At 42.6% G+C, this 17,311-nt stretch overlaps 1 protein-coding gene across 4 annotated transcripts in view; it reads left to right on the forward strand.

Moving 5' to 3' along the window:
* The first annotated feature begins 1,114 nt into the window (after positions 1–1,114).
* Positions 1,115–17,311, forward strand: part of LOC311126846 (uncharacterized protein) — a 37,860-nt gene continuing 21,663 nt past the window's right edge. Inside the window, exons 1-6 of one of the 4 annotated variants that reach the window (XM_084200825.1) lie at positions 1,115–1,267; positions 8,903–9,212; positions 9,452–9,582; positions 11,423–11,633; positions 11,910–12,050; positions 15,627–15,668. In XM_084200825.1, the coding sequence (XP_084056951.1) occupies positions 1,131–1,267; positions 8,903–9,212; positions 9,452–9,582; positions 11,423–11,633; positions 11,910–12,050; positions 15,627–15,668 (972 nt within the window). In that variant the 5' untranslated portion in view covers positions 1,115–1,130. Of the gene's footprint in view, positions 1,268–8,902; positions 9,213–9,451; positions 9,583–10,298; positions 10,905–11,422; positions 11,634–11,909; positions 12,051–15,626; positions 15,669–17,311 lie in introns of those variants that run through there. The other 3 variants (XM_084200827.1, XM_084200826.1, XM_084200828.1) reach the window with 3 other exon arrangements.

Raw genomic sequence — 17,311 nt, forward strand, 5'->3', positions numbered from 1 at the left:
GCATTGCTGCGAACCGCTGTATTGGCCGAATAAACCATTATTCTGGGATTTACGCCTCCTGCGCCTGACTCCGTCCAAATCACCCGCTACAGTTTCAGAACATCTCAGGACGATGTGTTCCAACACTCGAGCAAAGTTAAGGTTTCTTCTCCTTTGTGTTGGTGGCAGCTCAGTTGCCACTAGTTTTGGTGTTACAATGCACTTAATTGTAACAGTATGATTCTCTACTGCTTCTTCTTCATGTATGTGCTTCTTCTTCATGTATGTGAACTGTGGTGGATAGATATTGGTGTATCCTCATTATATCATTGAGACGTTTCTGGACACCTTCCTGCTCCCAATACACTCTTTAACAGAGTTATTCCAAGATGGCTGCCGCAGAGACCCATCTGTTTACTGGAGATGTAAACACAGAGACAGTTTAATGTTTCTGTTGTTGGACGGCCAGCACTAATCCCTGAACAGACACACTTCCCACATCTGGTTTTGTCATCGTTAAGAAAAGGTCTTTGGCAGTAGATTTGTCCCTGTTTCCTGGTCTGACCGACTGCAACTTTGTGGACACTGCGTTTTTAAGTGTGATAAATTACATGAGCTATGTCATCCTATTTATCTCCTGTTTAGTGTTTCCTGCGTATTATTTCATTATATTAGATGAACATGTTTAACTGACCTCATTTGTGACTTTACATCGCTATAGAGCCGACTAACAGACCTGTAGGAGGAAGATACAATTTCACCAGAGTTTCTTTCACCTGACTACACAATATGTGTACCAGACGCGCTCCAACGGTAAGAAACCTTGCCTGAGACCTGAAGACTTGTGTTAGTTGTCAGAGTGAATTATTAGCCTTTAGTTCAGTGGGCTAACACAGTTTTGTGGCACGCAGACAACCTGGCTTCGATAGCTGTCAACTTTCCGTTCAGTTAGCGTGTTTCTCAAGTGCGTCGTTCTACCTCACCAGTATCTGGGTAGTGAACGTGTTTGAAGGGCTTCGTGTGTGTTTCTCACTCTGTCCATAGGCCGAAAAATAATAATAGGTCCGCACACAAAAAAATATGACTTCATTTTTTGTATTTTTAATTCTCTTTCACGGCCTCTCTGTTCCAGGGTGACGGCCCAGCGCAGTATGGAGGACGCTGAGGAGATAGAGCGGGAGCGGCGACGGAGAGCCAGGGAGAGACAGGGAGGCCACGGGCACCACACTGGCCAAGCCAGCCCCGCCAGCCCCACGCTGGACAACGGGCCCCTGGAGCCGTATCCAATGTAAGTCACAGAGCTGAACGGAAGGCAAACAGCCAAACACTTTCATGCTGTAAAATCCTGCAGTGGAACATGCTGCTCTGGTTATCGTACACTGCGTTAGGGTGGGAGATGGCAGTGGAACATGCTGCTCTGGTTGTCGTACACTGCGTTAGGGTGGGAGATGGCAGTGGAACATGCTGCTCTGGTTGTCGTACACTGCGTTAGGGTGGGAGATGGCAGTGGAACATGCTGCTCTGGTTGTCGTACACTGCGTTAGGGTGGGAGATGGCAGTGGAACATGCTGCTCTGGTTGTCGTACACTGCGTTAGGGTGGGAGATGGCAGTGGAACATGCTGCTCTGGTTATCGTACACTGCGTTAGGGTGGGAGATGGCAGTGGAACATGCTGCTCTGGTTATCGTACACTGCGTTAGGGTGGGAGATGGCAGTGGAACATGCTGCTCTGGTTATCGTACACTGCGTTAGGGTGGGAGATGAGCCATTACACGCCAGTCTTGTTGTCATCTGTTGCAGCGGAGTAGCTCAAGTCATGTTTGAAACGGATGATGTGAACCGCTCACTGTAGGTAGTCTGACTGATGTCTCAATGGTGCTGATTGGACTGTAGGGAAACAAGACAACATTAGCTAGCGTTCTCTAATGAAGTGTTTTCATGTATCCTATCAGGGCTTATATGAACCTGGGCTGTGTCCCAAATGGCACCCTATTCCCTACGTAGTGCACTACTTTTGACCAGAGCCCTATGGGGAATAGGGTGCCATCTGGGATGCAGTCTGCTGTGCTGTTGCTTTTAGATGCCCTGTCAGCCACTGAGTCCTACCCAGGGGAAGGTATTGAGCTGATCACAAAATGAGTTAACATTGCTTATCTACTGTTAGGCCTTATAGGGTGTGTGTGTGTGTGTGTGTGTGTGTGTGTATGTGTGTGTGTGTGTGTGTGTGTGTGTGTGTGTGTGTGTGTGTGTGTTCGTGTGTGTGTGTGTTCGTGTGTGTGTGTGTGTGTGTGTGTGTGTGTGTGTGTGTGTGTGTGTGTGAGTGTGCGTGCGTGCGTGTGTGTGAGCCTTGTTCCTCCACAACACAGGCCTATGGAATTGAACCAATGGTTGCATCTTAAAGATCTGTGGTAGGTAAGGTTATTACTTCTTGTGTCCCTTGGTTACTCAAACCTTATGAGTAGTTGCTAGGAAATCTAAACGGTTCGTTTTAGGCAAGTTGCTGAAACACGTGCAGGTGTTTGTGGTTTAGTCGATGACAAATGCTACAACAGGAAATAAACGGTCCTTCATCGAGTAGAAAAGCACTGGATGTATTTTTATTTTGACCAGAGATCTAATAACGCTACGCTCTTAGAAAGAAGGTTCCAGATGGGTTCGTCGGCTGTCCCCAGAGGAGAACCATGGGTTCGTCGGCTGTCCCCAGAGGAGAACCATTTTTTTTGTTCGAGGTAGAACCCTTTTTGGTTCCATTTAGAAACGTCTGTGAAAAGTTTTTTTTACATGGAATCCAAAAGTGTTCTACCTGGAACCAAAAAGGTTCTACCTGGAACCAAAAGGGTTCTACCTGGAACTAAAAATGGTTCTTCCAAGGGTTCTCCTATGGGGACAGCCGAATAACCGTTTTAGGTTCTAGATAGCAACTTTTTTTCTAAGAGTGTAGCCTGCTTTGGCTTTGTCTAGTGAGTGGTGTTACATTTACATTTTAGTCATTTAGCAGACGCTCTTATCCAGAGCGACTTACAGTTAGTGAGTGCATACATTTTCATACTGGCCCCCCGTGGGAATCGAACCCACAACCCTGGCGCTACAAGCGCCATGCTCTACCAACTGAGCTACACGGGGCCCGTGTGTAGGTATCACTGCTATGTTATTACGCTACTTGTTAATGGGACTATGTTATTATTTTACTAGTTAATGTTATGTTATTATGATAATTGTTCATGCTATTATCTTATTATGCTACTTGTTAATGTTATTGTGTTATTATGCTACTTGTTAATGTTATTATGCTACTTGTTAATGTTATTGTTTTATAATGCTACTTGTTAATGTTATTATGCTACTTGTTAATGTTATTGTGTTATAATGCTACTTGTTAATGTTCATATGTTATTGTGTTATTATGCTACTTGTTAATGTTATTGTGTTATTATTCTACTTGTTAATGTTCATATGTTATTATGTTATTATGCTACTTGTTAATGTTATTATGTTATTATGCTACTTGTTAATGTTCCTATGTTATTATGTTATTATGCTACTTGTTAATGTTATTATATTATTATGCTACTTGTTAATGTTCCTATGTTATTATCTTATTATGCTACTTGTTAATGTTATTGTGTTATTATTCTACTTGTTAATGTTATTATGCTACTTGTTAATGTTATTGTTTTATAATGCTACTTGTTAATGTTATTATTGTACTTGTTAATGTTATTGTGTTATAATGCTACTTGTTAATGTTCGTATGTTATTGTGTTATTATGCTACTTGTTAATGTTATTGTGTTATTATCCTACTTATTAATGTTCATATGTTATTGTGTTATTATGCTACTTGTTAATGTTATTGTGTTATTATGCTACTTGTTAATGTTCATATGTTATTATGTTATTATGCTACTTGTTAATGTTATTATGTTATTATGCTACTTGTTAATGTTCATATGTTATTATGTTATTATGCTACTTGTTAATGTTATTATGTTATTATGCTACTTGTTAATGTTCCTATGTTATTATGTTATTATGCTACTTGTTAATGTTATTATGTTATTATGCTACTTGTTAATGTTCCTATGTTATTATGTTATTATGCTACTTGTTAATGTTATTATGTTATTATGCTACTTGTTAATGTTATTATGTTATTATGTTATTATGCTACTTGTTAATGTTATTATGTTATTATGCTACTTTTTAATGTTATTATGTTATTATGCTACTTGTTAATATTATTATTCTATTTTTATGTGGCACATTAATAAATCAACCTAAACTGTTTTTTTGCCATGTTGCAACAATGAGAAATGGAGAACCAACAGAAGGCTACAGGAAGAGAGCATGGCTGCGTCCCAATTGGAACCCTATCCCCTGTGTAGTGCACTACTAGATAGGGCTCTGGTGAAAAGTAGTGCACTACATAGGGAATAGTGTGCCATTTGGGGCACAGCCAATATCTCGCTCAGAGGAAACAGGATGCAGCAGTAGCATTCGTCGGTCAGTTTGTTTATGTTTCCATGGCCACCGTACGTGTGTGTCCCGTTCCCATGACGCCGAGCCAAAGGCCCTGAGATCTGGCTAACACCTGTCATCTGCTGGGCTAAATCCCTGGTATTGCCCCTGCCTGTCTGTTATGCACACACACACACACACACACACACACACACACACACACACACACACACACACACACACACACACACACACACACACACACACACACACACACACACATTGGGCAGCTGCAGGTGTTTGGCTGTAAAAACTCACTTCCTGTGACCTCTGTCTGTCTCCTGACCTCTCTACAGTACCTGAGACCCTGTCTGTCTCCTGACCTCTCTACAGTACCTGAGACCCCTCTGTCTGTCTGTCTGTCTGTCCCCTGACCTCTCTACAGTACCTGAGACCCCTCTGTCTGTCTGTCTGTCTGTCTCCTGACCTCTCTACAGTACCTGAGATCCCTCTGTCTGTCCCCTGACCTCTCTACAGTACCTGAGATCCCTCTGTCTGTCCCCTGACCTCTCTACAGTACCTGAGATCCCTCTGTCTGTCCCCTGACCTCTCTACAGTACCTGAGATCCCTCTGTCTGTCCCCTGACCTCTCTACAGTACCTGAGATCCCTCTGTCTGTCCCCTGACCTCTCTACAGTACCTGAGATCCCTCTGTCTGTCTGTCTGTCCCCTGACCTCTCTACAGTACCTGAGACCCCTCTGTCTGTCTGTCTGTCTCCTGACCTCTCTACAGTACCTGAGATCCCTCTGTCTGTCTGTCTGTCCCCTGACCTCTCTACAGTACCTGAGATCCCTCTGTCTGTCTGTCTGTCCCCTGACCTCTCTACAGTACCTGAGACCCCTCTGTCTGTCTGTCCCCTGACCTCTCTACAGTACCTGAGACCCCTCTGTCTGTCTGTCTGTCCCCTGACCTCTCTACAGTACCTGAGACCCCTCTGTCTGTCTGTCTGTCTCCTGACCTCTCTACAGTACCTGAGACCCTGTCTGTCTCCTGACCTCTCTACAGTACCTGAGACCCCTCTGTCTGTCTGTCTGTCCCCTGACCTCTCTACAGTACCTGAGACCCCTCTGTCTGTCTGTCTGTCTGTCTCCTGACCTCTCTACAGTACCTGAGACCCCTCTGTCTGTCTGTCCCCTGACCTCTCTACAGTACCTGAGATCCCTCTGTCTGTCCCCTGACCTCTCTACAGTACCTGAGATCCCTCTGTCTGTCTGTCTGTCCCCTGACCTCTCTACAGTACCTGAGACCCCTCTGTCTGTCTGTCCCCTGACCTCTCTACAGTCCCTGAGACCCCTCTGTCTGTCTCCTGACCTCTCTACAGTACCTGAGACCCCTGTATTTTCCCCTGCCAGGCTGCTGTTAACACCCCATTGTTTCAACATTGTGCTGACTGCTAACAATATACAGAAGTAACTTCATTGTTTTCACAGTGGTTAGCAGCTAACACCTTTTAGCCACCTGGTGTTTTGGTGCCCTTGGGGTTGAGGCATACAGCTGGATATCCAATGGAACCCAGTATGAAGAAAATAGAATACTACTGGCTTCCAGCTGGATATCCAATGGAACCCAGTATGAAGAAAATATAATACTTCAACTGTTGGCTTCCAGCTGGATATCCAATGGAACCCAGTATGAAGAAAATATAATACTTCAACTGTTGGCTTCCAGCTGGATATCCAATGGAACCCAGTATGAAGAAAATATAATACTTCAACTGTTGGCTTCCAGCTGGATATCCAATGGAACCCAGTATGAAGAAAATAGAATACTTCTAAAATCAGTTGTTTAAGAAGTTCATCTGCTCTGTAAAAGTAACTGCCTAACTCATTCATGAAACAGAGTAGTGGCTACTCAAACATCTCCAACGGTCAGTAGAACTCAAATCATAAAAGTGGTACTAACTCGGATGGCAATAACATTTCTTACCACTTAATGTTTTGGAGTACCTTTAACAAATATTAGGTTATAGACTAAATATAACTTTATTTCTGCTGATCTAAAGTTATTGAGATTTTACAAGTTATGATTAATTAATATTTTAAAGTCAATCTAACATTTATTAAATAAGTTGTTCTTACTTGAGTCTGTTCTGTCTCTACTTAATAATAAAGCAGTAGTCAGACACATTGATATTTGAGTAAAAAAACACTTGATCTATCTGTGTTGTGCTGATATAGAATTACAAGTTAGCAATACTTTTAGTTTTTAGAGGATTGTGGGCAGTGGTGGAAAAAGTACTCAATTGTAATACTTGAGTAAAAGTAAAGATACTTTATAGAAAATAACTCAATTAAAAGTGAAAGTCACCCAGTAAAATACTACTTGAGTAAAAGTCTAAAAGTATTTGGTTTTAAATATACTTAAGTATCAGAAGTAAGTGTAATTGCTCAAATATACTTAAGTATCAAAAGTAAAAGTACAAGTATAAATCATTTCAAATTGCTTATATTAAGCAAACCAGACGGCACAATTGTCTTTTTTTATTCTTATTTACGTATAGCCAGGGGCACACTGCAACACGTGTTTAGTGAGTCCTCCAGATCAGAGGCAATTCAATAATAAGACAATCCATTCCCACCATCAACAAGGTCACGTACACCACTCTTAATGACAGAGGCTAATGCAGCACCCTGTACTGCTTACAGCGCTCCCACCAGTTACTATTAGAGGAATTACCACTGTGTTCAACAATGACTGGTTACAGCTCCACCTCTAGTTACTGTTAGATTAATTACCACTGTGTTCAACAATGACTGGTTACAGCGCTCCCACCAGTTACTGTTAGAGGAATTACCACTGTGTTCAACAATGACTGGTTACAGCGCTCCCACCAGTTACTGTTAGAGGAATTACCACTGTGTTCAACAATGACTGGTTACAGCTCCACCTCCAGTTACTATTAGAGGAATTACCACTGTGTTCAACAATGACTGGTTACAGCTCTACCACCAGTTACTATTAGAGGAATTACCACTGTGTTCAACAATGACTGGTTACAGCTCCACCTCTAGTTACTGTTAGATTAATTACCACTGTGTTCAACAATGACTGGTTACAGCGCTCCCACCAGTTACTGTTAGAGGAATTACCACTGTGTTCAACAATGACTGGTTACAGCGCTCCCACCAGTTACTGTTAGAGGAATTACCACTGTGTTCAACAATGACTGGTTACAGCGCTCCCACCAGTTACTGTTAGAGGAATTACCACTGTGTTCAACAATGACTGGTTACAGCTCCACCTCTAGTTACTGTTAGAGGAATTACCACTGTGTTCAACAATGACTGGTTACAGCGCTCCCACCAGTTACTATTAGAGGAATTACCACTGTGTTCAACAATGACTGGTTACAGCTCCACCACCAGTTACTATTAGAGGAATTACCACTGTGTTCAACAATGACTGGTTACAGCTCCACCACCAGTTACTATTAGAGGAATTACCACTGTGTTCAACAATGACTGGTTACAGCGCTCCCACCAGTTACTGTTAGAGGAATTACCACTGTGTTCAACAATGACTGGTTACAGCTCCACCACCAGTTACTATTAGAGGAATTACCACTGTGTTCAACAATGACTGGTTACAGCTCCACCTCTAGTTACTGTTAGATTAATTACCACTGTGTTCAACAATGACTGGTTACAGCGCTCCCACCAGTTACTGTTAGAGGAATTACCACTGTGTTCAACAATGACTGCTAAGGTGGGTTCAAATGACAAATCATCAAAAGCATAAAACAATATTAAACATTAAGACACGACCACTGAAAATTACTAATCAGAACTACTTACTATTTAAACTTGACAAAAATGAGCAATGAAGGTTAATCATTTAAGTAGAAGGGAACCTGCATTTTTATATTCACTACAACAAATATTCACGTTCAAGTAACTTCAATCATTATAGTTCAGAATACATAATGCAATTTAATGTGAAAGAGTGAACAAAACACAAAACAGTTAAGTATTTACTACTTCAAAAGATAACCATATGGGTGCTGATGTCACTTTATTGCTTTAAGTATTGAACACTGATATACTTTGAGTTGGGTTACTCCGATGGATCTAGGCAACGGGTTTCCACCCCCCCCCCCCCCCCCCCCCAAAAAAAAAGAACAGTTAGGAATTTTGCTGAATTAGCTGGTTTTGCATTGTGCAGCCATTTGGTTTAATTGTTTGAGGATCTATGATTTGACTGTCTTTTTCAAGGGAGACCTGGCAATCTTTGGTCTGGCTAACCCTGTCCTTAGGTGTAGTGACTCTTGAAGGAAATATTGAATACAGCACAACATTTATATTGACAATTGTGCAAGATCGATATCTGTTCAACAGCTGTGAACAGTTATGAATCACCGTGCCACCTTTTAGGTTTGACTTGTTATTAACAGTTCTACCTGTCTCAGGTGTGAGAGTGAGCTGAAGGCTAGTGGCTGCCAGTTGACTCTGGAGGAGGACGAGGGCTTCAGTGACTGGACCCAGAGGTTGGAAAAACGCAGACAGCGCCACCTGGAGGAACAGGAGTCCTGGGAGGACCATCAGCCTCAGCCCCAGCCCCAGCAGCAGTCCCAGCTGCTAAACGGAACCTCCACAACCAGGCCCTGCCTGAAGACACGTCCTGGGCCTGGGCCCGAGGAGGAGGAGGAGGAGGAGGAGTGGGAACGAAGAGCCAGCAACAAGACACGAGATGCTTCAAGAAGAGCAACAGACAACAAGGTCGGGTTACGATTGTGTAAATGCAATGCTGTATCCAATCATCACTCAAGTCACAGTGTAGTCTTTATTCAGGGCAGGGCAAAGAGGGGAAGCTGTTGTTTGGGCTGTGACGATAAAACTTGACCGAACTTTAGATGAGTTGATGCCATTGACCTTTTTCTAACTTACTTGGGTTAAAAGCAAAAAACTAAAATTGAACCATAAAGTGTTGTTCCTTTAGCTACTATTTGTTGTTTTAGGTAGTGGAAAAGAAGAAATCTGAGTTGAAGATCTCCTACACCTCTAAAGTCATGAGACACGTCAACAGTAACGGGGAAGCAGCTGGAGCGGAAGTGACATCATACCTGGTTGCAGGAAAACTGTCCCCAAGGTAACAAACCTAAAATAGTCTACACGTGTGTCCAAAATGCTGCCACCTTAATCCCTATATAGAATCTCATCTGGGCAAAAGTAATGCATTATGTAGGGATTAGCATGCCATTTTGGATACACATTCAGACTGAGGCCAGATCTCACTACTGTAACCTACACATTCAATTTAAAGAGGAGGAGAACTCTACACAAAGACTGAAGCTGTCTGAGCTTCATTTGTTATAGTTTCCTTAGTTTCAGTTTTAGCGTCATGCTACAGATGGAGGATCTTTAATCTGAGCCAGTTTGCTGCAGCAGGAAAATAATCCTGCAGCAACAGGACATTTGAATTATTATGTGGATTATTATTATTAATGGACATTTTTGTTTGGGGTTGTTCCATTTTTTCGTAAGGCAAAATCAAGTCTGAAATTTCAAAGTGGAAATTACAAACTTCAGAAGCCTTTTTAAACCTCTCAAATACACTCCAAGTTTTAATTTGCCTGCATTGCAGGAAAGTTCTCCTGCAAAAGGGTGATCAAATGAAGATACTACATCTGTATGGGGATTACTTTTAGAGAGAGAACAATCACTTCTGTAAAGCATCTCTCAGTTCCTACTTCATACTGAGCTGAAAAAGAGGCATGACAAGATCAGTGACTCTCATCACTTCCTGTATTGGCTAGCTCAACATCCTTCCTTAAGTTAACCAAGCCTTTAGAGTGTTCTACCATACGGTGTTGAGACACAGTTAGAGACACAGATAGAGATGGCTGAGACACAGATAGTCATGGATGAGACACAGATAGTCATGGATGAGACACAGATAGTCATGGATGAGACACAGATAGTCATGGCTGAGACACAGAAAGAGATGGATGACACACCGAAAGACATGGCTGAGACACAGATAGTCATGGATGAGACACAGATAGTCATGGCTGAGACACAGAAAGAGATGGATGACACACCGAAAGACATGGATGAGACACAGATAGTCATGGCTGAGACACAGAAAGAGATGGATGACACACCGAAAGACATGGCTGAGATACAGAAAGACATGGATGAGACACAGAAAGAGATGGATGACACACCGAAAGACATGGCTGAGACACAGATAGTCATGGCTGAGACACAGAAAGAGATGGATGACACACCGAAAGACATGGATGAGACACAGATAGTCATGGCTGAGACACAGAAAGAGATGGATGACACACCGAAAGACATGGCTGAGACACAGAAAGACATGGATGAGACACAGAAAGAGATGGATGACACACCGAAAGACATGGATGAGACACATACTTCTTCCTTATTTGTCACTGAAGAAGACAGGTAAACACAAACATTTCAAAACAAATTGAGGGAATCTTGTTGATTGATAAGTTAAGAACTGTCCAAAGTGGTTTATCTTACTTTTATCTACAGCAGTGGAGATATTAGAAGGTGTTACATTTGTAATGCAGTTTGATCATGGTGAGAGATGGAGTAGCTTCCTCTAACTGTTCCTCTAACTCTCTCCTCTCCTCTCCTCTCCTCTCCTCTCCTCTCCTCTCCTCTCCTCTCCTCTCCTCTCTTCTCTTCTCTTCTCTTCTCTTCTCTTCTCTTCTCTTCTCTTCTCTTCTCTTCTCTTCTCTTCTCTTCTCTTCTCTTCTCTTCTCTTCTCTTCTCTTCTCTTCTCTTCTCTTCTCTTCTCTTCTCTTCTCTTCTCTTCTCTTCTCTTCTCTTCTCTTCTCTCTCTCCTCTCCTCTCCTCTCCTCTCCTCTCCTCTCCTCTCCTCTCCTCTCCTCTCCTCTCCTCTCCTCTCCTCTCCTCTCCTCTCCTCTCCTCTCCTCTCCTCTCCTCTCCTCCAGTTGCAGTGGCAGCTTGGGAGGGCAGAGACAGGAGGAGGTGGATGGAGAGGTTCCCGAGGGGCTGCCGGAGACAGAGAAGACGGCAGGCCAGGGAGAGGGCACCCTGGAACAGCGGGAGGACAAGGAGGAGATGGAGGAGTTGAACGGCAGGAGAGAGGAGAGACACAGGGCCAGGGAGGAAGAGGAGCAGCACCAGAGAGAGGAAGAGGAGGTGAGACCTGGGTCCATTATAACGAATTAACAGGGGCTACCAGTCAGATCCTTGATCAACACTCCTACTCTGAGACTGGTATGTACAGTATCTGTGTATGTATATGCATGTGTGTGCATGTTGGTAACACTTCCTATGAATACCCTCTTCATAATGCATTGTAAGCACATTTATAACACCCTTGTGAGCTCTGCATAATGCATCATAATGTACAACATGCACAACAGAGGTCTGTTCAGCATCATGTATGTATGCGTGTGTTGTCGTAATGTGCAGGAGGAGAGGAAGAGGGTGAAAGAGGGGATGGAGAGGAGGAGGGTGTCGGCCACAGAGAGGAGGATGAAGAACCTCAGTATCTCCAGCATTGAGGGAGACGAGTCCTTCAGCCCCTTCAGTCCCATGAGCCCCACCTTCAAGGTACAGCCGATGTCCCCATATCATTTACCACCATACACATCACCTTCTCGTTCCCCTATCACCTAATCACATGCCCACTATCACATGCTTTTTATTAGAACCAAAAAAGGGTTCAATGGATTTATCCTTATACAGTGCATTCGGAAAGTATTCAGACCCCTTTGACCTTTTCCACATTTTTGTTACATTACAGCCTTATTGTAAAATTGATTAAATAAAACATTTTCCTCATCAATCTACACACAATACTCCATAATAAGACGGCGAAAACAGGTTTTTAGAGATGTTTGCAAATGCATAAAAAAACAACAACTGAAAAATCACATTTACAGAAGTATTCAGACCCTTTACTCAGCACTTTGTTGCAGCACCTTTGGCAGAGATTACAGCATCGAGTCTTCTTGGGTATGACGCTACAAGCTTGGCACACCTGTATTTGGGGAGTTTCTCCCATTCTTCTCTGCAGATCCTCTCAAGCTCTGTCAGGTTGGATGAGGAGTGTCGCTGCACACCTATTTTCAGGTCTCTCCAGAGATGTTCGATTGGGTTCAAGTCTGGGCTCTGGCTGGGCCACTCAAGGACATTCAGAGACTTGTCCCGAAGCCACTCCTGCGTTGTCTTGGCTGTGTGTTTAAGGTCATTGTCCTGTTGGAAGGTGAACCTTCACCTCATTCTGAGGTCCTGAGCGCTCTGGAGCAGGTTTTCACCAAGGATCTCTCTACTTTTCTCCGTTCATCTTTGCTTCGATCCTGACTAGTCTTCCAGTCCCTGCCACTGAAAAACATCCCCACAGCATGATGCTCCCACCATCATGCTTCACCATAGGGATGGTGCCAGGTTTCCTCCAGACGTGAAACTTGGCATTCAGGCCAAAGAGTTCAATCTTGGTTTCATCAGACCAGAGAGTCTTGTTAGGTGCCTTTTGGCAAACTCCAAGTGGGCTGTCATGTGCCTTTTACTGAGGAGTGGCTTCCGTCTGGCCACTCTACCATAAAGGCCTGATTGGTGGAGTGCTGCAGAGATGGTTGTCCTTCTGGAAGGTTCTCTTATCTCCACAGAGGAACTGTGGAGCTTTGTCAGAGTGACCATTGGGTTCTTGGTCACCTCCCTGACCAAGGCCCTTCTTCCCCGATTGCTCAGTTTGGCCAGGTGGCCAGCTCTAGGAAGAGTCTTGGTGGTTCCAAACTTCTTCCATTTAAGAATGATGGTACCTTTCCCCAGATCTGTGCCTCGACACAATCCTTTCTCAGTGCTCTACGGACAATTCCTTCGACCTCATGGCTTGGTTTTTGCTCTGCCATGCACTGTCAACTGTGGGACTTTATATAAACTTGTGTGCCTTTCCAAATCATGTCCAATCAATTGAATTTAACACAGGTGGACTCCAATCAAGTTGTAGAAACATCTCAAGGATGATCAATGGAAACAGGATGCACCTGAGCTAAATTTCGAGTCTCATAGCAAAGGGTCTGAATACTTACGTAAATAAGGTATTTCTGTTTTTTTTTATTTTTATAAATGTGCAAACATTTCTAGAAACCTGTTTTCACTTTGTCATTATTGGGTGTTGTGTGTAGATTGATGAGAAAAACGTTTTATTTCATCAATTTTTAGAATAAGGCTGTAACGTAACAAAATGTGGAAAAAGTCAAGGGGTCTGAAAACTTTCCGAATGCACTGTGTACATAGCCCCTAAAAAAAAACATTCTAGGCTATATTTCACAGCATAACAGCCGCCTTTCTATTCACTCTGACATGCCGACTCATACAGGGTCACTGTTCTTGATGTAGAGTGTCTGTCGCTGTGTTCTGGTTCTATGCTTCGTGACGTTCAAGCAGAAACTCCTCCTTCTGTTTTACCCAGTAAGTTCTGTAAGTGCAGGGTGTTGGCGGTTTGTAACTGTGTTGGCTCCTGTGATGTGAAGTGAGAGTCCTGTATGGTCTGTGGTTCTACTCAGAGCCTGATATCAGTATGACTATTCACACTGGCTTCCTTTGGGTTCTATTTTGTCTTGGTTTAAGTTGTTTTTAGAACGTGTTGTTAACACTCCTCAGACAAAATGAACCATGACAGATTTGAAATAAACCTTGTAGTCTGAAGACACCTTTTGCTAACTGCTAAATATGAAATACTTTCAGAATCAACTCTTTTGATGAATAAAACAGTTTGTCTTCTCAACCCTCAATCTTATCGTAGAACACAAAAGACAATGTTGACTACAGGACCATTTCTCTATCTAACTTTGCTCAATTGGTGTCATCATACCATCACACCAGCACACCATCACATCCTCAACACCATTACACCATTACACACTCACACCATCACGCACTCACCATCTCACCATCACACCCTCACACCATCACACACTCACACCATCACACACTCACACCAGCACACCATCACATCCTCAACACCATTACACCATCACACACTCACACCATCACGCACTCACCATCTCACCATCACACCCTCACACCATCACACACTCACACCATCACACACTCACACCAGCACACCATCACATCCTCAACACCATTACACCATCACATCCTCAACACCATTACACCATCACACCCTCACACCATCACACACTCACACCATCACACACTCACACCATCACACCATCACACACTCACACCATTCTACCATCACACCATCACACCATCACACCCTCACACCATCACACCATTACACCCCCTCTCCACCTCTTGCATGCCATGTTGACACATTCTATGTTTCCTCACCTCGCTGTTTTTTTAAGTGTGAAGAAATCACACTTTCTGTGTTGACAGCATCTAGACAGTTTTTAGGCTGTGTTCTAATGTACACACCGGCACACCTCTTAGAATCCACACTCCCCAATACACTGCTTTATTCTAAGAAGTATGTTACCGTGGATATTAGAACAGAGCCTTAGAGTTGCGTCCCAAATGGCACCCTATTCCCTTTGTAGTGCACTACTTTAGACCAGGGTCCAATAGGGTGCCAGAATAGGGTGCCATTTGGTACATAGATTTTGTGTTGTGCTATGTGTGTAGCTGCATGTGGTTATCTAGCTTTCCTTAAACACTCCAACACTTCGTGGATCATCATGGGGTTAATTCATGTATTTTATGGGAAAGCACCCAACTTTCGTTCTGTCTCACAGCTAAACGACACTTACCACACACGTGCATTGCTCAACAGCAACCTTGCTAATGTGCCAACTGTTGAGTCATAACCAATGAAATGACTCCCTCAGTCAAATGTTTTTCTATGCTTCTGTTTAACCAGTAAAGCACTAGTAATACTCCTATTACAAGTAACAAACAAATATATTTTCCTCTAAAATCAATTGGACAAAACACAAACATTTGACAAACTATTGGGAAAATGGACAGTTTCGACCGTCCAAACGCGTTCCTCTTGCTGTATGTATCTGTCTGATGAATAACCTTATTGATTATCATGATCATGTTTATTGACCATTGTTAGCGGCGTAAAAGCCATCTAAAGACATTGCCTGCAGCAGTGGTATTGGCTTGTGTATTTCCTGCCATCAATGTGCTTCCCTGTGATGTGTGTCCTTACAGAATGACAAGGAGAACAGGATGACGGCTGAGAATACCTGCACGGTGAGGTTCAGTTTGAGACCAAGGTTCCAGAGACCAAAAGTGCTTCAGAACATTTCATCCAGATCAAAATGATCCTGTGTTGTCTTAGATTCTGTCCCCCCCCTTTCGATTCTGTTCCCTGTTTGCTTTTGTAACAAAACCGAAAGGCAATATTTCTAATAAATGTCAAGGAATGATCATCATGATATTTGTTGTTGTATATGATGCAGCATCATGGAGATCTGGTTCTATTTTGAAAAGTGAGGTGGTTCCTAATCTGAAGGGGGAACATAACATAACACAACACAGGATGATCATTTGATCTGGATTAAAGGTTCTGGAACATCGACCCCACGCAGGGGTCGTTCCAGGTTAAAGGTCACCATGGGGTTAACTGTGAAACACAAAGGTTCCGTTCTGTTGTGTTCTGTGTGGTCATAACGTGACACCTCCTGTCAGCTGTCTGTCTTTTTAATGTCGCTCTGTGCTTCATACAAACTCAGCTCTTGTTTCTAGCCTGGTCCCAGATCGGTTTTATTGCTGTCTTGCCAAATATGGTCATTGTCATGCAACAATGACCATATGAGTTGTCAAGACAACCCAAACAGATCCGGTAGCAGGCTATCCTGTTTCACCTTCCCTCCAAACACCTTCTGAGGCCTTGTTACATCATCAACAGTAAAGACTCCATACTATGAGCCATGCTGATGGGGATTATGTTGACAACTTTAACAGGAAGCTTGTTCCTTACAACTTACTGTATGCATGTGTGCCACCTACATACACCTTTAACAGGTCATTACAGTATCATACACCTTTAACAGGTCATTACAGTATCATACACCTTTAACAGGTCATGACAGTATCATACACCTTTAACAGGTAGTTACAGTATCATACACCTTTAACAGGTCATTACAGTATCATACACCTTTAACAGGTCATTACAGTATCATACACCTTTAACAGGTCATGACAGTATCATACACCTTTAACAGGTCATTACAGTATCATACACCTTTAACAGGTCATTACAGTATCATACACCTTTAACAGGTCATTACAGTATCATACACCTTTAACAGGTCATTACAGTATCATACACCTTTAACATGTCATTACAGTATCATACACCTTTAACAGGTAGTTACAGTATCATGCACCTTTAACAGGTCATTACAGTATCATACACCTTTAACAGGTCATTACAGTATCATACACCTTTAACAGGTCATTACAGTATCATACACCTTTAACAGGTCATTACAGTATCATACACCTTTAACAGGTCATTACAGTATCATACACCTTTAACAGGTCATGACAGCATCATACACCTTTAACAGGTCATTACAGTATCATACACCTTTAACAGGTCATTATAGTATCATACACCTTTAACAGGTAGTTACAGTATCATACACCTTTAACAGGTCATGACAGTATCATACACCTTTAACAGGTCATTACAGTATCATACACCTTTAACAGGTCATTACAGTATCATACACCTTTAACAGGTCATTACAGTATCATACACCTTTAACAGGTAGTTACAGTATCATACACCTTTAACAGGTCATTACAGTATCATACACCTTTAACAGGTCATTACAGTATCATACACCTTTAACAGGTAGTTACAGTATCATACACCTTTAACA

The sequence above is a fragment of the Coregonus lavaretus genome, assembly GCF_964263955.1.
Source record: "Coregonus lavaretus genome assembly, contig: HAP1_SCAFFOLD_376, whole genome shotgun sequence".
In the NCBI taxonomy this organism is placed as follows: domain Eukaryota; kingdom Metazoa; phylum Chordata; class Actinopteri; order Salmoniformes; family Salmonidae; genus Coregonus; species Coregonus lavaretus.